This window comes from Punica granatum, chromosome 2 (assembly GCF_007655135.1).
Source record: "Punica granatum isolate Tunisia-2019 chromosome 2, ASM765513v2, whole genome shotgun sequence".
NCBI lineage: Eukaryota > Viridiplantae > Streptophyta > Magnoliopsida > Myrtales > Lythraceae > Punica > Punica granatum.
In genome coordinates, this window is record NC_045128.1 from 21,901,729 (window position 1) to 21,927,228 (window position 25,500).

General features: G+C 40.2%; 2 protein-coding genes across 2 annotated transcripts; one reads left to right on the forward strand and one right to left on the reverse strand.

Annotated features, from left to right (window-relative positions):
* Positions 1-5,948: 5,948 nt before the first annotated feature.
* LOC116197387 (pentatricopeptide repeat-containing protein At4g14190, chloroplastic) lies at positions 5,949-8,747 on the forward strand. The gene is made up of 3 exons (XM_031527529.1): positions 5,949-6,445; positions 6,794-8,218; positions 8,307-8,747. Exons 1-2 carry the CDS (start codon positions 6,020-6,022, stop codon positions 7,922-7,924), a joined length of 1,557 nt encoding a protein of 518 aa, XP_031383389.1. The 5' UTR covers positions 5,949-6,019; the 3' UTR covers positions 7,925-8,218; positions 8,307-8,747.
* A 2,699-nt stretch (positions 8,748-11,446) lies between these two features.
* On the reverse strand, positions 11,447-19,402 carry LOC116195976 (protein transport protein SEC23-like). The gene is made up of 12 exons (XM_031525453.1): positions 18,447-19,402; positions 18,167-18,340; positions 17,914-18,075; positions 16,949-17,091; positions 15,974-16,049; positions 15,655-15,827; positions 15,461-15,542; positions 14,969-15,046; positions 14,467-14,628; positions 14,109-14,372; positions 13,291-13,395; positions 11,447-12,091 (listed from the first exon to the last, which is right to left on the reverse strand). Exons 1-12 carry the CDS (start codon positions 19,218-19,220, stop codon positions 11,945-11,947), a joined length of 2,340 nt encoding a protein of 779 aa, XP_031381313.1. The 5' UTR covers positions 19,221-19,402; the 3' UTR covers positions 11,447-11,944.
* Between the last annotated feature and the right edge of the window lie 6,098 nt (positions 19,403-25,500).

Sequence of the window (25,500 nt, forward strand, 5' to 3'; positions counted from 1 at the left end):
AATTATGCATTTCCATTTAAAGGTATGCTTCTTTTGTCACTCATGAGTCATTCAAGGAGTCCGAGTGACTTCCGAGAAGAAATCTAAAGCGATGCTCATGATATGTAGAACCGCGAGGTATGACTGTGTCTGACATCAGGCATTAACTTTTACCTAATGAACCGGCGTTTTTGAACTTCTTCTGAAAAGTTGTCTGTATTTAGAAAATTTCTCTGTATAGAGCATATGACCTGTAAAATATGTTTGGAGACACTTTTCATCTGTTTGGCACAGTAAGAGATTTTTGAAGCCCAATATTGACTATCTTCTGATGGTCCATTGAACCGACGGAAAATAGCACTGTCAGTGTTGTATTCTGAAAATGCCGGTTTGGAGGTTGTTTAGGCTCTCTGTTTGCTCTGTATATCACTGGATGATCCTGGGAGTTCTTCTGTTATGTGCTTAAATCATCTACTTGTCTCTGTTGACTTGAGGGTGAATGGTTACTCGCTACTCTATCGAGCCTTCTTCTGTATCGATGTTCAAGTCATAGGCTGAATTGTTGTTGATGTGCATTGCTTGAATTGGTGAGCCAAAACGGGGTGCTAATAGGCAACCGAGGCAAAAGTTATGGTAAAAGAAAAGCACGATCGAAAATCTCGAAGTGGACGGTCACAGCAAAAGAAGAGCTCATCCCTTTTAAATTGAGATGAATGTCTGAATCCCGAGGAAGACGACCGTAGCAAAAGGAAAGCAAAATCAGAGAAAGATAAACTGAGTTCACCCCCTAGCACTTCACACATTGTGCGGACTAGGGATCCCCCTGGGAATTGACCAAGTTGTCTACTCCAACACAATCCCTGATCGATTCTCCTACCTGCTCAACCGTCCAAGGTGGGTTCATCTCCAAATTTCGTACGCAACCGGACACACCATCTAAGCAGCTCCGGAATAGCATACATAATAGTAGAATGGAGAAAAAGGGGGTACATTTCGCTACAGGCATGAACCAGTGTATCCTTTTGGTTTTGGGGCAACATGCTTTACAAGCTTTCTCTTTTCTCTCGTTCCATTTTATACCTCCAAATGGATCACAACCACCTTTCAGTTAGCTACCACAGAGTCTAAAATCCCATAAATTCCCTCCGAGAGTCTATTCATAACACTCTGGAAATAACTAGACTGAGGTCTGACCATTTCGGGACAGAAATCCCCATACAGGTTACAAACGCAGCCGCCCTACGACACCTTGTCGAGAAGAGTTGAAAGCCAACAGGCACTTTGAACAACCGATAGAGCTGCTAGGGTATCATTGAGAACATCTCAATATACCCATGCATGGCCAACGGGAGCCTCCCTTCCCCTCGGAGGCCTCGCATCGAGGCCTTCAAAAACGGAACCCACTTGTATTTTTAGAACAAAACTCTTCACGGGTCACTCAAGCAACCCGAGAATGAAGAACCTCGCATCACAACAATGCCCTTTTCACAGCCCCATGTGCTTACACATTGTTAGTAACTCACCCATGACTTGCTAATGATGCTGGGACAACAGGTACAACAAGTCACAAAAACTACGAAAGACTCTGATTCTCGATCCCACAGGGTACGTAGGTGCTCCTCCCCAAAGCTCGAGTCCCTCATCACAAGGCGCTGGCCTCCGTTGAATAAAGACCGCCTTAGCGGCGAGGCCAGCCTCCGGCAATCACACAATTGCCCCAGTGGCGAGGCCAGCTTCTCGGTAGATCAACAAGCAATCGCCCCAGCGGCGATGTCGGCTTTTGGCATATCAACAACCAACCGCCCTAGCAGAGAGGTCGGCCTCTGGTAGTCACACAACCGTCCCAGCGGCAAGGCCAGCTTCCGACAGATCAACAACCAATCGCCCTAACGGCGAGGCCAGTCTCTAACAAATCAACACCCTCAAGACAACATCTCCCTCATGCACACTCAGCGCGTACTGCCACCCACGCGACTGACAGTGAGTCGTGCCCACCTTTGCGGGTGAACCACCCGCAAATCTCATTCTCCACCGAGACAAAACGAGTCACGGTCCCTAGAGCCAGTCCAACTCATAACACTACCTCCCCGTGGCCACATTCAAAATTGATCGGGGCATCCCTACCAAGCGCAACAATGGCCGGTCTCCAACAGACTCAACAACTGCCCCAGCGGCCTTCCCTCAAGAAAGCCGACTCCTAATCTAGCTAAACTCAACTCTCCTCCGCCTAACGCGGATCCCAAGCACTTTTTACACCTTGCATGATTCCCCAACACATCAGCACCTCCTGCGCATTCGGGCCATGCCCAAACATTAACCTTTCTGTTAGCGCTTCCTGTACATCTGGGCCATGCCCCAAACATTTACCTTCTGTTTGCACTTCTTACGCATCCGGGATCATCCCGACTTTACTTTTTTGTCTGCGCATCCCATTCAAACAAACATTTACTTTTCGATCTGCGCTTCCTGCGCATCCGGGATCATCCCGACTTTACTTTACAGTTAGCGCTTCTTGTACATCCCACTCATACAAACACCAACTTACATGTCCACACTTCTTGCGCACCCCGGGATCATCCCGATTTTACTTTCCTATTTGCGCTTCCTGCGCTCTACACTTTCCTGTTCGTGCTTTGCGCAATCATTCGGGTTATCCCGCGCTTCGTACGCCATCATTCGGGTCATCACGCGCTTCCTGCACCATCATTCGGGTCATCCAACGCTTCTTGCGCTTGCATCATTCGGGTCATTCCGCGCTTCCTGCACAAGCACTAGGGTCATCCCGCGCTTCATACGCTTGCATCATTCGGGTCATCCCGCGCTTCCTATGCTCTTGCTTTCATTTTGTGCTTTGCACAATCCATGCACAACGCATGTCTAACACAACAATTGCTCTATCATTTTCCCTTCCTACTCAACCAGAGAATAGTTCAAGCCTAGCACAATAGTTGTTTACTCCCCATGCTTAACACTACTACTCGCGCTTCATGGGCACACTAGGACCATCCCGACTTTATTTTTCTACCAATGCGCTTCCAACACATCCGGGATCATCCCGACGTTGTCTTTCTATTAGTCTGCTTCTTGCACAACTGGGATCATCCCAACTATTGCATTTTCGTCTACGCCTAGCATGATTTCGAATTTCTACTCCATGCATCTTCCCTTTTCCCATTACAATTCTTTTACTTTTACTGTTGCTTGGTGTTGGGAGACACTCCCCAGCCCGCAAAAATAAGCCCGCTTTTGCGCGGCCTCAACCGAAATAATCCAAAGATGAGGAGAGGAAATGACCAATAGAGGTATATCGTGGTAATCGTCGGGACCAAACCGGGGTGTTTCTCAAAGTCTTTGCCCACATCTTCTACACAAGCATCCAGCCAAAGAAGGGCAAGCTCTCAACATTCTGTTTTGGTCCACCAGCTTTAGAAGAGGACATCAATCGAGCCCTTGACTACCACACCAAAACTATAACAAAAAAATATTCGGCAGACCACAAATTATTATTCACAGCCTAGTCAACAGGGTCAACTAGACAACTATGGGGCATGACAACAGAGAAGACATCAGGGTTTCCCTACGGATCACAGAGAGCAATCGGAGGGCTCAGACAACACTTGACTTAGGGCCAGTAGAAGTCGGCCTCTGCAGCGCTATTCGTCGCCGACTCATAAGGACATCGAAAAATATCTAATATGGAGCTCTAAAAATTCCTCATGGTGTCAAACTGGTGAAAAACACCTAGGAGCATATTTCGCAAGTCATCTACTTGAGTCGAGGTACCCCCGAGCATTCGCAGATAGCCTTTTCAATGAGGCTCCCGAGTCACCAGCCCATTAGGTGAGTCGAGGACACCCGTGGACATGTCTAACCATATCTTTATACTGTTCTCAGCAAATCATTGAGGTCTCATGAGTGACTCCCAAGCAGAAAAAAGGACCCTTTTAACGAGAATAACGAATCAGAGACCTGGTACCCCTGTAGTGTTTCCCGTCCTCATCTTCCTAAGTTTGTGTTTAGATTGGGCTTATCCATCATAAAACACGAAAATCAACTTACTTCGAACCGACATAATCAAAACATAGGAAAATGGGATGAACAAAACTTCATGTTTTAGGATCCTGACAAAAACACACTTTGTCATAATTTGTTAATCTCTCAGTGTCACAAAACAGATAAATATAAAACAAACCCACATATTCGGGGTTCGATAACAGACATCATGTCTATCAAATCCTTCCTTCAAACAATGTCGAGTGCTACATACCCTTTTAGGGGTGATCCATGGCAGATTCCCGTCTTGTACCGTTCTATTTTTGTCTATCTAGAATAGAAACGTGTTTGTTAAGCTACCCTGGTTAATAATTTGATAACCACGCAAACACGACAATTAATTCACACTTTGTCTGTTTTTCTGTTTTCATATGTTTCTTACCTGTTTTTGCTTGTTCTGCACTATTCGGTCCGAATCTTTAGGATACGGTCAACACGGGGTCCAATGTCCCATACACAATGAGCGTCCGTGACTCGATTGCCATATAGTGTCTAGTATTGAGTCACCATTTCAACCCCCGTAGTATCCAAGCGGAGGATAGCTTTGGTCGGGAAGCGTGAAATAGGATTAGACAATTATCCGGGAGTTCGACCGGTCTCACGACTATCTCAAGGATCATTCGGTCCTCTTGGGATCCGTTGGTTCGATCGAACCTGACCTCCGACTCTCATAAGCCTGCGTCACATTAATTTCATCTCTGATCTTCCAAACACACGGAGAACGTGTAATTTGTATTTATAAACCGATTGAGATCTTATTATTGTAATTTATATTTATTATTAAGAGTGCATTGCGAGATATTTATTTGTACATTTATTCATGTAACGATCCTAGTCGGCGAGCGAATGGTTTAAGTGTCGTACCGATCGAGTCGGTTTATGGTCCCTCAAACGAGCGGGACACATGAGTCACGGGCACGGTCCACGCGGTTGACCGGCCATCACGGTTTGGTTGGCAGACATGCGAGGACGGCGGACCAATTTCCTGGCACGAGGATCCGCTCCTCTTTCGATCCCTTGACCCGAATCAATTGTTTCTACGAATTTACATTGTCAAACCGAGCAAGACGAGCAAAACTTAATCAAGCGGTAAATAAATTAAAAAAGGGCAAACCTTAGACAAACTAGAGTATCGATAGGGTGTGCGAAATATAGACTTGCACGTAACAGAATCCCTGAATTCAGAACTCCTGGTTTCGCAAGACCGCGTGCCTTAGCAAACTAGGTGCATCCCTTATCCCTAAACCCATGCAACTCATTGGCCCTCAACCTCTGGGTCGTAAACAGGTACTGGCAACTTCTTCTCACGCGTGTCCGTCAGGCGTCCCCGGAGAAGGTGGTAACTCCTAGACCGTGCAATCAACACGCACACATGTGAGTCCCAACGAGAAAAGATTCGAGTCCACACATATGTAACGAATGAAAAGCGTCTATCTTTGACTCCTTTTATCCATCCTGTATTCTCTGAAGGAAAAGAAGAAGAAGACTTATTTGATAAAAATATTGTGATAGCTAATGGAGGTTAACAGACTTATTTGATAAAAATATTGGGACTGTTACCGAAGGTTAACAAAGATAGACAGTAATGACTATATTGATGCATTTCATAAGGTTAGAGGGACCATAAAGATTGAAGGACCTTGTTGATGTTATAAAAAGACCTAATTGATGTTACAAATGACCAATTTGATGTTATAAGGACCTAATCTAATTGATGTTACAAAGGATCAATTTGATGTTATAAGGACCTGATTGATGTTATCATGGATTAAATTGATATATTCAGAACTAATTTGATATTCGAAAGAACCAAATTGATGCTCCTAGGGATCAAAGGGATGCTGATTTTATGCGTGGGACCAAAATGATGCAACTTTGCATAAGTGTGGACCAAATTAATAGTTCTCTCAACTAAAAAACGCAGCGAGGAAAGACTTGAGGAGGGCGTCCTCCTGTAACGGATAATAAGCTCTCAAGCGGAACTTTAATGGCGGCAGCATCATCACCACTCGTACCTTTGCAAGCAGCAGCAAGGATCAACCACAACAATGGGAGCTCCGGCACCATCCACAGCTTCTTCTTCCTCCTCCCTCGGGCCCCAATTACGGAGGCCTCCCTCAAACCTCAATGTCGGACGAGACCCAACTGTGGTTCCAGCCGGGACCCGCAGTCCCGCCACCACCTGCCTGAAGCGGCACCCACCACCAGCTCTCCAAATCACGCACCCCTGATAGCAGCCGAGGCCTACGGTGGCGAGCAGGGCAGTCGCAGCTCTCCGGTCGAGAGGCTCCGGGTGAAGGATTCATGTCCTCTGCAAGAGCTCCGGGAGAACGACGGGGATTGGAGCAGGGACCGGTTCTGGGCTAACGTCAAATCCCTCAGGCACGCCTCAAGATCACGTGAAATCCTCCGGGTACTGTTCTTGCTCGCTTCTTTGCTTCATCTTTTATATCTAATTCCATCGCCGGACTGCCTGTTGTTTTGGAATATCTATGAAATTCTGCATCTTCGCGTAGAAGATGTTACCAGTATCGGTCTGAGTCTTGGCCTCGACCCGGGAGAGCTCTGAACAACCTCTTTGTCGAGTATGTTTGAATCCGGAGCAACTGTTCTACATTTCCTCTTCTTGAATTGTCATTTTGATATCGACATTATGGGCACCTTTGTCTCGTCTCTGTTCCCTGCTGTCTCGTTTTAGATCGTGTTCGGAACGATTGTTGGTTTTGCTGGCAAACTGAAACCTCCGGATTTAACTGAACAGTTACTTGAAGCGTGGAAGAATGTAAAGCCATCATGGATCACTGCAACCGACTATGAGAGGATCATGGAGTTATTATGCGAGGAGGACCTTCTTGATGATGCAGTTTCGGTGCTTAAAGAAATGGAAACCAGCGGCCTGAGGGCCTCTCTGGAGACGTACAACTCTATATTACACAGTTTTGCCAACCTGGGGAGATTCGAGGAGGTGTCATCTTTTCTCAATGAAATGAAGGAACAAGGTTTTGTGCCTGACACTGATACTTACAGAGGTCTGATTAGGGCCTATGGGAAACACAAGAAGTTCGATGAGATGGGTTTGTGCATGAAAAAGATGGAAGCCAACGGACATTTGCCGGATTATGTGATCTATAATGTACTCATCAGAGAGTATTCAAGGGGTGGGTTGATCCACTGTATGGAAAGTGTGTATCGAACCCTGCTCTCGAAAAGAATGTATATTCAGCCCTCTACTTTGGTTTCAGTTCTCGAGGTGTACACAAACTTGGGAATCCTGGATAAGATGGAGAGGGCTTACGTGAGGGTCTCAAACTCAAAAGTTCTCTTACGGGAGGACTTGATTAGGAAAATGACCTCAGTTTATATAAAGAATTTAATGTTCTCGAGGTTAGATGACCTGGGACTCAATCACCCCTCGACTGATATTGGAGATCTAAGTTGGTGCCTCCGCCTGCTTTCTCATGCTTGTCTATCGAGTCAGAGGGGCATCGATTCTATTGTTGACAAGATGGAAGAAGAGAGGGTTCCATGGAGTGTGACATTCATCAACACTATCTTGCTTGCTTACCTAAAAATGAAGGATATCAAGCGCTTGAGGGTTTCACTCTCACAGCTGCCTGCTGGAAATGTGAAACCCGACATGGTGACCGTAGGAGTGCTGCTAGATGCAAAGAGAATTGGGTTTGATGCGACCGGGACATTACATGGGTGGAGAAGGATGAGATTTCTGGATCATGATGCGGAAATGAGGACTGACCCTCTGGTTCTTTCTGCCTTCGGGAAGGGTCGTTTCTTAAGAAGTTGTGAGGAGGTATATTCTAGTCTTGAGCCTGAGGCCAGAGGTAGGAAAAGGTGGACTTATGCTAACCTCATCGACTTGGTATCAAAAGTTTGAGAACTGAGCAGGTCCGGTCAGTTTAAGAATATGTTCATAGCTGGAAACCGTTCCTTCAAAACTTCCGGAGGATCTATTGATGGTGGACCGAACTCGGATAGGATGCAGGTGGAATGAAGTCTGTCATTTGCACGCATCTGGAATTCAATTAGTTCAGTAGGGGATAAATCTTTTCTACACTATTATGTCAATGAATACTCTGACTACAGCAGAGATGTATGCTCAAGGAGGATGATGATTATCGGACATGTAGAAGCAGCAAGGAGGATCACCTTTCTCTTTCACTATAATAAGGTAACTGATTTCCGATAACAGTTAAATTGCAGAGGTTATCATTAAGTTATTAATATTATCAAAATCCGACTACCTTTGACATGCACAGTTCTAATAAACCACAACGAGCTGGCCCCCACAGTGGAGGTCGTCCATTTATCAGAATATTGCATCACTGTTGGAAGATGACCCCATGAGGATTCTTGTTCACACTGCTGGGGCTCAAGTGATGGCTATCTCAATCCTCGGGGCTCAAACAATGGCTGTCTCGGTGAAACTGTCGGTTCTTCATGGTTTGTTCCAATGTCATTTTCCTTAAATTTCTAATTATAATTAGAATTGGAATTGGAACCATGGGAGGTTGATATCTGCATGTTTTTGAATCTGGTGGCTGTTTTAGGCACTCGGTTGAGCTTCAGCACACAATCTGAATAGTTCGGTTTCGGTGCTTTTAGCTTTTGGCTTGTGACGATACATAAAACAGCATGTCCTCTGAGGATGTTGCCTGGGGAAGGCATCCGTCAATGGAAAACACCTCATTCATGGAGCAAAACTCGAAACATGTCCGCCTGATCTGAAATAAAACAATGCTTTACGAGAATCTTTCGAAATATCTCACCTTACAATTGTCTCGAAAGCCCCTCCAAATGACAGTAAAAACGCAACACTCCCACAAAGGATCTTGTGTTTAGCAAGTCAATTCCATATCATCAAGAGGCAAAGAGATATCCCATCCCGTCAGCATCATTAGTGCATCACCGCGCTGCAGATCCATCACCCAAGATTTAACCCTTCGACTAGAGATGTCTCGTGAAACACAACGGTTACACCACATAACAAACGGACCAAGTCGATCCATAATCACATATTCTGATGATTGTGGACATGCATTTTGATCAATTGCAGTAGCATCGCATTACGGCTGCAACAGATGCTCAAAATGCCATGCCAGATTTGCGTGAGGCTTAAAGCTCTCTCCAATCGGGCTATCTCTCTCATCTCTGAACTGGGTCTCACACTGTCACGAAAGCGCCACGTCAGAGAAAGACAACTCCATAAATAAATAAAAAAAGGGAGACACCTACTCTAATATGTCTCTTGATTTTGGTGTCTCTGATCCGGGCCGACATACATATTATATGAATTGAATGCATATAACTACTATTATATATAATTAATATATATTCTTAATAGTTTTAATTAATTAAATTAATTAAAAAATACATAAGAAATAAAATAAATTATTAAAATTTAAAATATATATATATGTTAATTAATTAAAATTCATTAAAATAAAAATAATATTATGTAACGTTAAAAAAAAATATACAACGTAAAAAGAAAAATACACCCATTATGAAAAAATTACATGCCGAACAGCTAGTTTTTTTAGATAGATAAATTACTAATTTTCAATAACACATTATTAATGAAATTTAAATTTCATTAAATAGATTATATTATAACGGCACACAATTTGATTAATCTAGAAATTAAAAATACAACTGAAAAGAAAATTACTACTACATAGCTAATTAGAGAGGTACAACTTTTCCATAAGATCTGTTATCGACTGTTCATGAATGAAACGTGCTTTCGGAGGCATGATAGACTTGTCTATAGAAATGAGATGTGACAACATCTTGGCCTCCAACTCCTTGTTTTTCACCTCCAATTCCCTTTTGTCTCATCTCGAACTCCTCTGCTTTGAACTTCATGATGTCCTCATACCGAGAAGCTCTCGAATCACATCAGGCAGAGATAACTTCCACCGCCGCCTCATTTGCAGAAAGAACATATTTACCTTTACCTTGTTTCCCTCTCTTTGTTGCGTCTCTGCCTTCTAGACAAGGTAGAGTGCTTCCATCTTCATCGGGTTTGGACAATGCCGTGTGACCCTCGGAAGAATTTGTCTTAGTTCTCTTCAAACTATTAGTTGGATCTCAAAGTGCTCTCAATTTCGGCTCCTTCCTAAGTATGTTCCAATGCAACAGGAAATTGAAATTTGATTTTATTTCGTGTTGATCTTTAAATAGCTGTTGCGCCACCTCTATGACATCAACTTCATTTGCTCCGCTTTGACGACGTTGCTCAGTAGTTTGGTCCCTTTGAAGTTCCCGCAGTATAAGTTGATCTTGTACCATCATTACTTGCAGGAGTTTTCTGTTTCTTCTAGAAGAAGCCGTTGTATTGCCCATAATGGTTGTGAATTTTGTCCTAGAATTGCCCGGCGTTTGATCGTCGTAGACCACAGAATATTTTCCATATAATAGCTATGCACCGATTAGCAATCGACCTTGTTCCTACTGCCATTTATTCAATTGCGAACGACCGTGTCTTGACCTTCAACAGCGTCAACATCAATCATCGTTAGGGTCAATACCTTCTAGAACGCCATTTGGAAAAGGAGTGAACGGTGAATCTCCCAATGTCGAATGTGAGAATTGATCGGAGCCAACAACACTTTTCAGATGCAGACCCGGTGCCACCCATAAACTGGGAGGGTGAACCCGCATATCCATAATACGAAAAAGGAAGTGGATGATGATAAAACAAAGAATGATGATATGGATGATAATTTGGTTGTGAAAAATTCAGATTTGGAGGGGGAAAATTCGGATTTGGATGGAAAAAAAAAATCGGATTTAGAAAAGGAAAAATTCGGATTTGAATGGCGAAAATTCGAATTTTAAGGGTTTGAATTTTGGAGGAAATTCAGATTTGGGATGAAAAAACCCAAGAGCGTTCGAAAATTGATTTGGATCAGCCACTCTCTTTGACCGTAGACGCAGAGAGAATTTGAGGTAGATTTTGAGTGAATTTTGTATGATATTTATAGGAAAATTTTATGAACAAAATAAAAAAAATAAAAAAAAAAAACCCAAACGGCCAATTTTCTGGCCGTTGAAGCCAATTTTTCTTTTTTTAAAAAAATTCAAAGGGGGACTGGGCTCCCACGTGACAGCCCAAAATTGGCTGCTTGGCGTCCCTTGGCACAGGCGCCTGCCAAGAGATGCCCAGCGCGTCAGAGACGCGGGCTGCTGGTTCTCCAGTCACACGTGCCTCTGACGCGCCTCTCTCCCTGGAAAGGGAGAAAGGAGGCCAAAGCCCCATTGGAGGCAGCCTAATGTGTATCAATAGTCCAATCATGAAGTCCACCTGCGTTGGGCAATTGGCCAAAGGCCAAAGGCCAAACTACTGTCGTACAAATAAAATGCTTCAACAAAATGAGAAGAAAGTGAAAGTTCATGCATGAAGGACACTCCTTAAGCTTCTCAACCTCAATGAAATAAATCTCATTTAGATTACATACACTTAAATTACAAGGCATCGCATACTTAACTCAATAATGGATTGCAAACAGAATTATAATTAAAAACCAGAAAAAACAAAAAAAAAAAAAACAAAAACAAAAACAAAAACAAAAAAGGAAAAACAAAGGATCGCATCTTACATCTGTTCCTCGTTTAACTGCCTTCTGACTGCCCCCAATTATTTCTGAACTGAGTACATGTATACCTCTTTAATAACCCCGAAACAAAAATCTCGTGTTCTTAACTATCTTACCATAAATAGCACAAGGGGATTCAACTCGATATTCTACAAACAGGACAACTTTAATAAGGGAAGGAGGAAAAAGGACCACATTACCACCGTCAGGGAGAGGATATGATATAACTAGGATATCTGCCGCCAGGAATTTCACCCACATCAAGAAGCCATTTACTTTACGGAGTCTTTCCTTCCTCAGGATTGAACAGCCAACTTCTGCAGATGCTCAATAAAGACTTGAAGGCTAACATCGTCTGTGAAAATTACATCCGATCCCGCAGCCATCTCGTGGGCATTACTATAAGTGGCTGATGGATTCAATTTAGCCAGCAGGAACCTTGCCTGTTAAGCATATCCAAGAATTCAATATTTAGAATTAGTTCAACAAACAATCGACCAATCTAGCACCCTCCGCTGTGGCAAAGAAGTTGCTCAACTGTTGAAAGCAAACAAAAGATAAATTCACTGCCCCAATCCTGTTGCTTACTTCACATATCAATTATGGTATTCGGAAAAGAAAAGCAATTCCATGGCAACTTTTTGTCAAAGAGTAAGGCTTGCAAAAGGAGATCAATGTTCTGTATCTTGACAGACAAATTCAACAGAACATTTTTAAGCATCTAACTAAAAAATATAGGTCATCCATGTAAATATGATTACCCTTTCAGTGAGAATGACCAGAAATGGAGGAACATCTTTTACTCACGACACCTTTTAAGAGTTTATAGGAGTCTTCATTTTTATTAAAAACATGGCCTGACCTCCACAGGAATTTAACTGCAACTAGTTGATCTTAAATAAGAAAACTCACGCTAGTTCTACATCAAGAATGAAGACAATTTTTTTACTGGCATTCTTTAGGAGCTAAGTGCCTGAGAAAATTGAAACAGAAAGGACCGGAACTGTTCTCGTTGGTATAATGTTACAAAGTGCCAAAAGAGAACCTGTAGAAGGGATCTAAAATAAGGATACTTTCACTTGATTTATTGCCACAAGAGCTGAGGAGGATGGAGGTAGAAAAGAATTTAACTGCAACTAGTTGATCTTAAATAAGAACTTGCGCTAATTCTACATCAATAATGAAGACAATTTTTTTTCTGGAATTCTTTAGGAGCTAAGTGCCTGAGGAAATTGAGACAGAAAGGACCGGAACTGTTCTCATTGGAATAATGTTATAGAGTGCAAAAGACCCAGCAAAAGAGAACCTGTAGAAGGGATCCAAAATAAGGATACTTTCAATTGATTTATTGCCACAAGAGCTGAGGAGGATGAGGGTGGAAAACTTTCTTTTCATTGTAATTCAGGAAGAGCAACACATTTTCATGTCTCGACAAGAAGCTGCAGCTTCGAAAAAGCAAAAAGAACAGAGACGATGATGTTATGGATCTCAATGAAACTTCTAATTTTTCTCAATTTAATTAAGGCCAAGTGAATTGGTTTCCCAATCACCATACTGGAATATATATAGATGAACAACAAAGAAATCAAGAGGTACTACTTGAAATTAATTGCTATTGAAAGTATTGAATGCAGTTACTGACCTGGGAACCATGCTGATCGCATACCACCAATCTCGGGACGGGGAAGCGTTCCCTGATGATCATTTGTGCATCATCTTGAGGAGCTTGCAGCAATTGCTTGAATGCCTGTAAATTTTATTTCAAAATTACGAGAGGTCAATCTGAGACATTGGCACTAAAATCTGTTAATTGTGTATAGATTAAAACTCCATTAAATGCAACCATAAACAAGGGAAAGCAAGTATAATTTCTTCATGTCGAATAACTTTTTCTTAGAACCAACTTATATGCAGCATATCCAGCACTATGCTAGAGGTAATATAAGCAAGAATAAAGGGCAGGGCCCCAATGTAGAGTTTCCAGTCAGATTTTGAATGCATATCTTACTGTACCAGGAAGTCTCCTGATATATTATTAAATCGCTTCACCAAGTTCCTCAACTATTATCTAGATAATCTCTTCTAAAGAATCTCGTATGATTTTGTAACATTAAAAAAAAAAAAAGGCACCTCTTTCACTCTCAGTTTCAACGGGAGAAGCTGCTTTAAGAAAGTTGACAACAATGATGGCAATCACATGTTCGCAGCTTGAAAAGGACTTTAACCAGGAGAGTTAAGTGAAGGTGACTTCTATATAGAATCAAAGCAAAGGTGAATTTCTTTTCTTTTTTTTTAAATGGTCCAAATATATGGTACCACTTTACATGTACTTTTGATACTTCATGCCAGTTCCAGGAGTCAGTTCGGAAACCACTGAGACCATGCTTTCATAAGATTAGGCTACAGATGCAGACTCAATTGCAGTTATCAAATGTCTACGAACAGGAGGCACAGAAAGACCTGATACTCTGGCTCATTGTGGTAGCCCATGTTACGCCACTGAGCAATCGTCATTCCATGGAAGATGACAATGCTGAAATATGAATCTAACAAAAGAATTTTATCCGCTGCAATAGAAGCCACATCTAACAGAGCTGGTTGAGGCAATGAGTTGAATGAGTAGGATATCAATGAAGGCTGAATCATGACTGCTGCATTTGAGATATTCTCTCGGTTCAACAGCATGCGGAAATAAGCAGTCTCATCAGGGCTGTTATTAAAAACCTGTGAAGGCAAGGAGTTGATTTCACTGATTTAAGGATATAAGGTTAAAATAATCAAATCCAGAGAAAGATTTGATGTTACCATCATATTTTACCTGTACAAACTGTGAACGACGTAGGTTAAACATAAACTGAGGGAATAAAGAGAGAGAAGGATTCAGGGTAAATGATGCCGGGTCATCCTTTCGATAATCGCCGAATTTGGAGCAGACACGAATGAGACTCCGATCCAACCACCGGGTAGCATCAAACCCATCCTGGATATACATGACAGTCAGAAGTACATATTTAGATTCAATTTTTTACTCCTTAGGTACTTCAAACATTACAGAGGAAAACTGAAATGGCAATAAGAATACAAATTAAGGTTTTATAATAAATTTTAAGGAAAATCTCAAGTACTCTGCTGCAGAATTTACAGCACAAAACATTCAATTTCAATGATGAGTTAAGCAAATGTTTACCAGCAAAACTATTGCCAAACAAGAAATGAGTACTGATCATACATATCCTTTCATAGCAATGGAAAACAGGTAAAATAAGAGCTAAATAGTGAATGGCATCCATAAAATCAATTCAACTGAAGAAAAATATTACCTCTGTCTCCATTTTATAGGAAGTTATTCTTGCCATCACTACAGCAGCAGTCTCTTGATCAAAACCTTGTAGCAAATCCTGCAAATACCACATCCCAATTCCCTGATTCTCAGAAATGATGCATTAACATACCAAATGGCATGCATAATCAAGAAAACTAATGGGCAAAATCAATCAAAACTATGGCAGCTTTCAAAATAAATTGAAGTGAGTAAGAACATGGTCCTATCAAGTGATGAATCTACTTGAGTCAAGTGGAAGACTATAGGCATATTTTAAAATCCAAAGAAACATTACAAGACTTATAGGCACCAAGGAAATCTGGGAAAATTAAAAACTAAGTCCAGTGTACTGGTTGTAGTAACATTTGCAATAGTTCCTGGACAACATTACAGAGAAGGATTTTGCAAATCAATGATATGGGTACTGACTCTGGCTATCAACTATCTTATCAACTCATCCTCGGGCAAGAATGACAGGTGAAAAACAGACCTCAGAGCTAAGAGCACTATCAATCCATCTTCTAGTAACAGTTGTAACTCTTAGCATAGTTTGACCATCTGGGTTCTGATAACTGCAGATCACGAAAAGAAGAATATCAACCATGACTAATGCAGAACTCATCAACATTTGGCCATAGACCACTCCTCAAAGAAATGTAAAGAGTTGAGGCAAACTTATCAAACCTTGTGCGAAATTGTAGATACAATTGAGGATTTACAGTTCCTGAAGTAGATGTCTTATCACTTGTTGAAAGATCAAACAGAACAGTCAAGCAAGTACTTTTGTCTATGCCACACATTTTCCATGCTGTAGTACCCCCTTCTCCAATAATCGTGTCAGAAACAGCAGGTCCTTTCTGCAAACAAACAGGTAGAATCGTCAATTTGGAAGAGCTGACTTTATCTCGTATTAATAAACTATAATCATGGCCAAAAAAAAGATACTATAATCAAACTATTAAAAAATAAAAAAATAGTAGGCCATTAAGTCAACTTATTCAACCTGCTCCAGAGATGTGCATGGTCCAAGTATTCCCTGAATTTTGATGTCTTTAGAACAGATGATCTCCAGAGTGCCACTACAAAATTAAGAAACATGGTACGACTCTAAAATCCATTTCAGCTTAATGAAGTGTCCGGAGGAGTCAATGTAGAGTATATAAATATACAAGCACATAAATGTGATCCAGAAGAGGACAACAGGATGTTAGTAGGCAAGAGATATTTCTCAGGGCTCAGAAGAGCATGCAACTCTGACTATTCTCCCTCTGTGGATGCTTTGACCCACCAAAGTAAAACAGTCCCCTCTAGCTTTGAAAGTTCCACAAAATTTTCAACATATCAAACTTAGTTTTTTACATATGATTATTCTTGTCCTGTAACCCAGAATTCTCTACAATTGTGCGATGACTTGCAATTCACGACTTCAAGCAATCTTCAAGGTTAAAGCTCTACGACCGATTTCATGCCTCTAAATATTCCCTGAATATGCATGCTTTGTTCTACCTAAGATAAAACAGCGCCTCTAGCTGTCTAAGTTTCAAAAACAAATTATCTATAACACAGTATAGCTTTATATCTATAATTCCACTAGTCCTATAACTCACAATTCTTTATAATTCCACTAGTCCTGTATAGCTTTATAACTACAAATCCACTAGTCCTGTAACTCACAGTATAGCTTTACATCTATAATTCCACTAGTCCTGTAACCCAGAATCCTTCGATAATGTATTACTGAGTTCAAGATAAATTTAACTTGACATATCAATTCTCTAGCTGTTTAAGTATTAGAGTTTAAGATAAATCTAACCTGCTATATAATTATGCTAAACATCAGAAAACCTAACTGATTTTACAGGAAAAAAAAAAGGAGGAAAAAAAGAGGGAAAAAAATGCCCAATAATCTGTCTCCAAACCAGTCACTTCCACCCAAAGTGGCATAAATGAGTGCATAACGAGGAATGAAATTACTCACTTGAAGCAAAGGCCAAGTGATTGTTCTCCATCTTCAAATACACGTCTGAAAGAGTCCTTAAAAACTGAATGACCAAAACTTTCAGACAGGACAACAAGCCCCCCGGTCCTTTCGACTGCAACTTTCATCTCTGCAATCCCCACCTAATGAGTGGGAGAGTCAAAATTAAACAAACACACAGAAGTACAGCAAACAATGATAGCACACAGGCTCTGTGCAGAGCGTTTCTTTAATTATAAAAATCATATAACAAAAACATGTTGACTGTCGAGATAGCATACTGCTTTTACAACTAAGTATATATCTAGTGTACCAACTGATTGTCGCTATAAATAAAGCATTAAAATTGTAACGTCCTCCCACTCTAAGCTCCATTAAAAGAATCTCAACCAAATATTGGAGGTATGTGACATGTATTCCTTGAAATTCTGTTTTCTCTAGGACCTTGTAAAACAGCATACAAAAATGTTGCAGGGGTAGTAGCCTGCTCTATAAACATCATGCAAATTCATACTATGTCAATGAGGCATATCAATATAATGCTCTCATGTACTTATCTAAAAATACAGAACGCAATGCTCTGGCATTCAAGGCTGTGCAAATAGTAAATGGAGAATTGAAGAGATATTGTTCAGTTGACAACATTGTCAAATAGAGAGAAAAAAGTGTATCACGGAACTTAAGCACAGGACAGTGATATACGGCATCAACCCCTTCCATTTCCTTTCCCTAGATATTAGAACTGTCAGATGCATGTCCGTGCCATCCTACATGGAACATCAACCAGTCTGAACATGCGTTGTAAATTAGTACCATCTAATAAAGCTCAATACAGCGTTAATCCCAGTCATATTTCTAGGAGTATAATGAGTACTTACAAGCCAATCTAACAATTCGAATGGGTCCAGATGTGGTGGTAGTTTTACCAAATTTATTCAGAAAAGAATTGGGATTGACTGGTGCACCTGATCAAGCGCAGAAGCAAAGAGATCCAACACATGGCCCTGACTGACAAGCTGCTTCGCAAGGCCGTCGTAGAACTTGACCGCCTTCTTAAAGAAGGGTGCAGCATCCTTGTCAAGATCCTTGTGTGATCGCACTGGATCAGACATATCCTTGGACACAATCTGCAGTGGGAGAAACAAAATGTTAACATAATAACTGTATGGATCAGACAGAAGCAAACATCCCATCTGTGGGCATATTGACAAAGATTACCGTGCCAGGGCCTTCCGTGCAAGGACCACCGACCAAAGCCACAATGCGAGCTCCGGTGCCAGGCAGACAAGCTCCAAGCAATCCAGCAGCAACACTCAATGCCACTCCTGTGCACCTGGATTGCCTGTTCCCAGGGGCGACGGGCCACTGATCTGTTTGCAATTCATCCAACACCTACACAGCAAATCCAAATCCACAAACAGATATAAATCAAAGAGAACACCGAAAACCCAACCAAAGTCAATAGATTTCACTCATCCTATAAAGAAGGTAAACCTACTGAATCCAGGGTATACTCGCACTCAGAAGCAGGCAGTAAGAACCGGGTAACCCCAGAATGGCTGCCTGGGAAGCCATTCTGCACGGCACCCTTCTGAAGCCCGGGAGCACCTGCAGCCCTCCGGCCCGAAACAGCAAGACCCAGCTGCTCCATAACCTGTTCCTTGCTGATTTCCTTGCTCCCCCTGAAGACATAGACTTTCGAAAGCTCCGAGAAACCCAGTTCGTGGACCTGAACCTGGGTCCCATAGGAAACGAACCCAACGAGGGCATTCTCAGGAAGGAGCCCGACGGCTTGCTTGAGGGCGGACTTGGCGAAGCCCAGCTCCTCCTCGATCATACAGGTGTCGAGGACGAACATAAACACAGGGGGGTGAGAATTGGGTGGGGAGCCGTCAAAGCTCTGGGGTTGGAGGGGGCTGGAAGGGATAGCATACTGCACAGTGGTGTAATGGGGGTAGAGCTCGCCGGGGAGGTTAGTTTCAGAGATCATGGAATAGTGAGGGGGGAAATGGCTGCGGTTGAAGCAGAAGGGGCAGATCCAGAGCTTGCCAGTGTAGTCGACGCTGGCGCAGGGGTTGAGGACCGCCGAGCACTTGCATCGAAGTGGGGCGTAGGGTAGGGTGGGGATGTCCTGGTGAGGGCGGAGTGGAGCGATGGAGGCGGCGAGCGGGATCACGCATTTGCTCGCCTCCACCTTGGTCCGCGGCCAGACGTTCCAAGTCATCCTAACTCCGTCGATGCCCTCGGGATCCATGGCCGCCATCTCCGACATGATCGCTCGTGAACGAATCTCTCTGACCTCCGATCCGATGCCGCCTTCTCCTCCGCCCCCAGAGGTTTTCAGAAGTATCGGTTTCCCTTCCGACGACGGGTTTGTTTGGTGGGAAGGTTTGGGGACGAAGGTGAAATTTGCCGGAAGGGCAAGGGATGGATGGATTCAATTTCCCCTTTTTTCTTTTTTTTCTTTTTTTGTTTTACTTTTACCTATGTCTGAGTCTCTTGTTTAATTAATAATTAATTTATATTATATTATATTATATTATATTATATTATATAATGTATCTCATTATTGTTGTCAATAAGACTAGCTGATCCCGCGCGTGGCGCAGCAATTTTTCATCATTTTTATAAAATAATTAACAGATGTGAATTACAAATGAATACAAATAAAAATATATAGAAAAATGTAGCTGCATAAGTAAAATCACAATCACAATAAACAAACACGTACTCTAAATATATAAATCAAACAATATGCTTATAGAGATGGTAATATTATAATATATATAAGTGCTTAGAAAAAAAGAACACAGCGAATATAATGGTGATGAATAAAATGATTTTATCAAATATTTATAAAGAATTTAGCATAATGAATAGAAAGCATATTAAGTATTTCGATGAATTCTTTCCTATTATAGAAGAAACTTTAAAATTTTTCAAAAGTAATTTATTATATATTAATGGTGTACTAGATCCTGAAACAAAATGCTGATTTGTGCTAAATCGTGACAACTTTAAAAAAAATGTGCTATGAAGTGAAAAATAAGGTGAAAATTGTGTTATATAGGGTTATTTTCCCTTTATTTTATTTGAAAATTCACCGCCCAGAAAAATCTGAAAATTAGTGTGAAGCTTTATAATAATATCAGGAATATGAGTTAAAAGTTTAAACTACTTTTTAGATCGAATGGTTCACAAAAACTATCAAAATCAAAATACCGAAAAAATTGGTAAATATTTTTTATCTGAAAATTCACCATCTAGAAAAATTTGAAAATATGTGTGGAGCTTTATAATAATATCAGGAACATGGAGTAAAGTTTCATCTCAAAACGAGCGATTCACAAAAACTATCAAAATCGAAACACCGAAAAGATAGATAAATATATATTATCTGAAGATTCACTGCTCAGAAAAATATGAAAATCTGTGAGGAGCTTTATAATAATGTTAGGAACATGGAGAAAAAGTTTCATCTCGTTTTGAGATCGAACAGTTCACAAAAACTATCAAAATTTGAACACCGAAAAGAAGGATAATTATTTTTTATCTAAAGATTCACTGACCAAAAAAATTTGAAATTTTGTGTGGAGCTTTATAATAATATTAGGAATGTCAGGTAAAATTTTCACCTCGTTTTGAGATAGGACAATTCACAAAAGCTATCTAAATCACAACACCCAAAAAAAAAAGTAAATATTTTTTATCTGAAAATTCACTGCCCAAAAACATTTGAAAATTTGTGTGGAGCTTTATAATAACATTAAGAACATGGGGTAAAAGTTTCATCTTGTTTTAAAATCGAGCGATTAATAAAAACTATCAAAATCGAAACACCGAAAAGATGGGTAAATATATTTCATCTCAAGATTCACAGCCCAGAAAAATCTAAAAATCTGTGAGGAGCTTTATAATAATGTTAGGAACGTGGGAAAAAAGTTTCATCTCATTTTGAGATCGGACGATTCACAAAAACTATCAAAATAGAGCATCGAAAAGAAGGTAATTATTTTTATCTGAAGATTCACCACCCATAAAAATTTGAAATTTTGTGTGGAGCTTTATAATAATATCAGGAACGTGGGGTAAAAGTTTCACCTCATTTTGAGATCGGACAATTCACAAAAGCTATCTAAATCACAACACTAAAAAAATGTAAATATTTTTTATCTGAAAATTCACTATCCAGAAATATCTAAAAATTAGTGTGGAGGTTTATAATAACATCAGGAACATGGGGTAAAAATTTCACCTCGTTTTGAAATCGTACGATTCACAAAAACTATCAAAATCAGAACACCGAAAAATAGTGGTAAATATTTTTTAAGGGAAAATAGACTCATGTAGCACAGTTTTTACCTTATTTTCACTTTCTACCACGTTTTTAAAAGTTGTCACGATCTAGCACGAATCACCATTTTATTACCAGATCTAGCACGCAGTTAAACTCCGTCTAACGGTGTTTAACGGTTTTTAGACGGAGTTTAACAGTGTGTTAGATCCGAGAATAAAATGGTGATTCGTGCTAGATCGTGACAACTTTTAAAAACGTGCCAGGAAGTGAAAATAAAGTAAAAATTGTGCTATATGGGGTTATTTTCTCTATATATTATTACATGCAAATAATCTAGACAAATTTTAAAATTCGTTGAATATAACATCAATAAAATATAATATAAGTTTATTTAACGAAAAATGAAATGTCAATTCACAGGGAACTCATGGTTATTAAATAGATTGACTTGAGCAATCGATGATATCTTACTAGGAGCTGCAGGTTCTCAAATGAAACTCCTACGATTCCACTCTTTCGCTTTTCTATATTACTAGGTGAATTCTCGCGGTAACACCGTGGATCGGGAAAGGTGATGTGATCGATTATTTGGGATGACAATTTCAAGATCATGCAATTACATGGATCGAGATAATATATTCCTCTCTCCTAACAAAAAAAAAAGATAATATATTCTTCTATCTTCATTCATAAAATAATATTAAGTATCTAAAACGTTTGTTATAATTTTTTTTAATTTAAAAAAATTTGTTACTAAAATCTTATTATAGATAATTAAAACATAAATTAATAAAAATTTAGAATTTGAGGGATCAAATTGATTTTTCATACATAATTAGTAAAAAAAAATGTCACATTAACACATAATTAGGATTGGCAATTAAGGACATAGGAAAAAAAAAACCTTCACTACCATGATGCCTCCATAATCTCCTTTACTGGCGCCCCAGCAACTTTTTTTTTGAATTTTCAATTCCATAAAGGAAAAAACGAATTACCAATAGCTAGTATCTATATTACACTATTATTTAAGAAAATTTCTCATGTTATAATACAGTCACATAATATTCCTTATAATTAAGCTTATTGTAAAAAATAATAATAATATATTTAAACCCAAAAATGTGGTCAATTTTGTTAAAGAGATGAACAATAATCTCGAGTTGACAAAATAAGGCTGGAAGTCTAGCCATGTGACTTAAAAATTTCAGTATCATGCCATATATAATAGATAATATCTCTTAAATATTTAATTTTGAAACTGACTCCAAAAACTTATCCTAAAACTGCTGCATAACAAACTAAAAACAAGTCTCAACACATCTATTTATTTTTTACAAAATACACCAGTCAATATGTACGAAACTATTATCATGCAATCAATTGAATATTGATGTGTGTTTTAACGTGTATAATTTTTATCAGTTTATTACTCTATATGTAAGCCTCACAACCATATAAGTTTCATTCAATTAAATTTTTCGTGTTTTGTATTGGAGAGAGTTTCCTCTTTATCCCTTCTCATATATTTTTTCTTGACAATAAAATTTTCTCTTACAAGTCATGAAAAACAATGCTCCTTTTACAAAGAGAATCTCAACAAGTTTGGAGCCAACTACAATTTATAGAGAGGTTTATAGAGAGAATCTTTAGGAGTTGGAGCAAACTACAATTGTGTATTGAAGAAAATCATGCAATTCATAAAACTATCACGACATGTCAACATCAATTAAGTGAAGCAAGCATTTCTTCATTCATTGAATAAGTTGTAATCATTATTTCAATGAATATATATGAATCATATAAATCTATATATAAACATTTATAACATTGTTCCGCCTCTTTTCCACTCGAAACACCTTCTAACACACGCGTGTGGCGGTTAGGATACCAGGCATATCAGGTTGCAGTCCCAAGATAGTAAGGTGGTAGAACCACCAGCCGTCCCCACCGGTCTAGTGTATAGCGCCTCGATCCTTGAAGGACTAGCCGGCGGCTAGGTTTCCTAGAGATGAGCTAGTTAGGTGTGTGATGTTTTGATAGACGATGTTGCGGCCACGAGGGAAAGGCTAGTTTGCTTCTACCAATGTGCTCGTGATTGTTATAGCCCGACTCTTAGAACGGCCCGGAAGCTGGCCTCGAGGCCATCGAGTCACGGTCTAAAGAGGCCCGTGAGCTAGCTTGTTTCGGCTACAAATAGTCGAGAGAATTAAGCTAAAGGCCAGAACCTTAGCTCGGTGACTATCTTGACCCTGGAAGCCAAGATTAATTGTGATAACCGACGGATCAGTAGTAGGGTGACCCCAGAATGTCGATATGGTTGCTTTGGAAAGCGGTTTAGTGCATGATATGTAAAGGTACGAGAAAATTAGATATTGAAAGTTGCAGGTGCGACAAGTAAGGACAAAAAAGATAAGTACGTTAGATTGATGTACCGAAATGGGGTTTACAATATTAGACCGAATCAATACTTATAGGCCTTAATCTAGAATCGTGCCCCAGATTTCGAATACGGAATAACATCAAAGGATATGAGTAATTTTCCTAACTAGAAAAATACTCTACCTCTTATTACCTAACTAACATAGTCTAATGAAAGGAAGAAATAAGCCTAATATTCTTGGAGAACAATCCTCCATTATTCCTTAATTAACAAAATTAAGTAAAAGGAAATAAATTCAAATATGATGCATATCCAAATGTCCATACCATGTATTCTTCAATTTGGAATCTACTGCATGTTAATTCTCCATTCCCTTGGAAATTTTAAGTTCATCTCCTTCCTTGGGGATTTCTTCCATCTTGGAGTCAAATATTGCTTCCGTATTCGGCACCCATATCTTCTTCTTCTTGGTAATTCTTGTATGGAGGCAATTAAATATGAAATTTCCCAAATTGAGGGATCTTAATAACCTTGGAGTCGTCCATATTCATTCTAGCCCCATGTTTGGAAACTTCTCTCGATTTCCATCCTTGATCTACCCTACCATACATGGTTGTCCATGATCAGGTTTTGCCGTGAATTCGAGTCGGTTCTATCATGGGCTTCAATTGTGAGCTAAACTTCATGGCCCTAATTTAGTTCATTACACATCAAAGCCCAACTTACTACAAAGTGTGAAAAATTAGTGTAAATAATACTTCCCGCATGTCTAGTCCCGGGAGAGTACCAACGGGGCTAGAGATGTAATTATTAGCATGGTTGTCAGAATCGTGATTCGAATCTTAGAATCGTATGATTCTACGATTCATAGGGGGTACACGATTCCGATTCAATAGGCTGAGTCAGTTTTTGTAAAATCGCTGGTGAATCGGACCTTGAATTGCAGAATTGCGAAATCGGGCCGATTCTGCGATTTCGGATTCAGCCCAAACTTGGGTGAAGCCCAGCCCAAAGTCGAGCCATCGGGCGAAGGCCAGGCCTGAGTTGTGTCGAAGCCCAGCCCATTGGTCCTGAGCCTAACACCTTTTTTTTTCCCTCTTTTCCCTTTCTTCTTCTTCGACACTTCCCCTATTCTCCAAACTCCAGTCTCCCATTTCTTCTTCATCGATCAGCGACTTTGCCCTAATCCTCCGACTAGGTACCTTTTTCCGTTCGACCAGGTAGAGTCTTATTCTGCCAGTGCCCAAGCTTCGACCATCCAAGAAAGAGAGAGAGAGAATATGAGGGTTTAGCACTAAAGCATTGAAGTAGGTTGGTGCAGTCGGGGTTTCCCAGGTTTTCATCCAGCCTAATCCTTCCTTAGGCCTATCTAAGAAGGTCATCAACGCAGGACCTAATGCTTCATGGGAAGTATTTCCCAGCCCCACCCCAAACCACCCCCCCTCCAAGTTTAACGGAAGGAATTGTTTAAGTTAGTTGAAAATCTTAGGTGTGAAAGGGGGAAAGAATCAGGGCAAGTGAAGGGCAAAACAATGGCAAGACAAATAATAAAGAGAGGTTTGAGCACTAGTTAGGCGAAAATCAAATGGATTCATTAATTATGTTATTAGTCACTCTGTGATTTATCATTTTGTATCATTTTGTACCTTTTATACTTTCAGACATTTGCTTTCTCACTATGTTTCACTTGTAACCATTTTCAGCACTTGATTTGCAAGTTCACTAGACGCACTCGGGTAGCACCGGTTAATAATTAATTCCTCTGGATGTAGCATTATGTGTTGGGTTATGAAAGTTCTAAACCTTAGTTCACTTATTACCTTAGTTTTTTTTTCTCAGGAACGTATGATACATATATATATATACTGTTTT

Coding starts and splice junctions, on each gene's coding strand:
- LOC116197387 (XM_031527529.1), top strand. CDS start 6,020: ATGGCGGCAGCATCATCACCACTCGTACCTTTGCAAGCAGCAGCAAGG. Junction 6,446..6,793: donor GATCACGTGAAATCCTCCGG/GTACTGTTCTTG, acceptor TTAACTGAACAG/TTACTTGAAGCGTGGAAGAA.
- LOC116195976 (XM_031525453.1), bottom strand. CDS start 19,220: ATGTCGGAGATGGCGGCCATGGATCCCGAGGGCATCGACGGAGTTAGG. Junction 16,050..16,948: donor TCACTTGGCCTTTGCTTCAA/GTGAGTAATTTC, acceptor TTAATTTTGTAG/TGGCACTCTGGAGATCATCT. Junction 12,092..13,290: donor GCGATCAGCATGGTTCCCAG/GTCAGTAACTGC, acceptor TATGCTTAACAG/GCAAGGTTCCTGCTGGCTAA.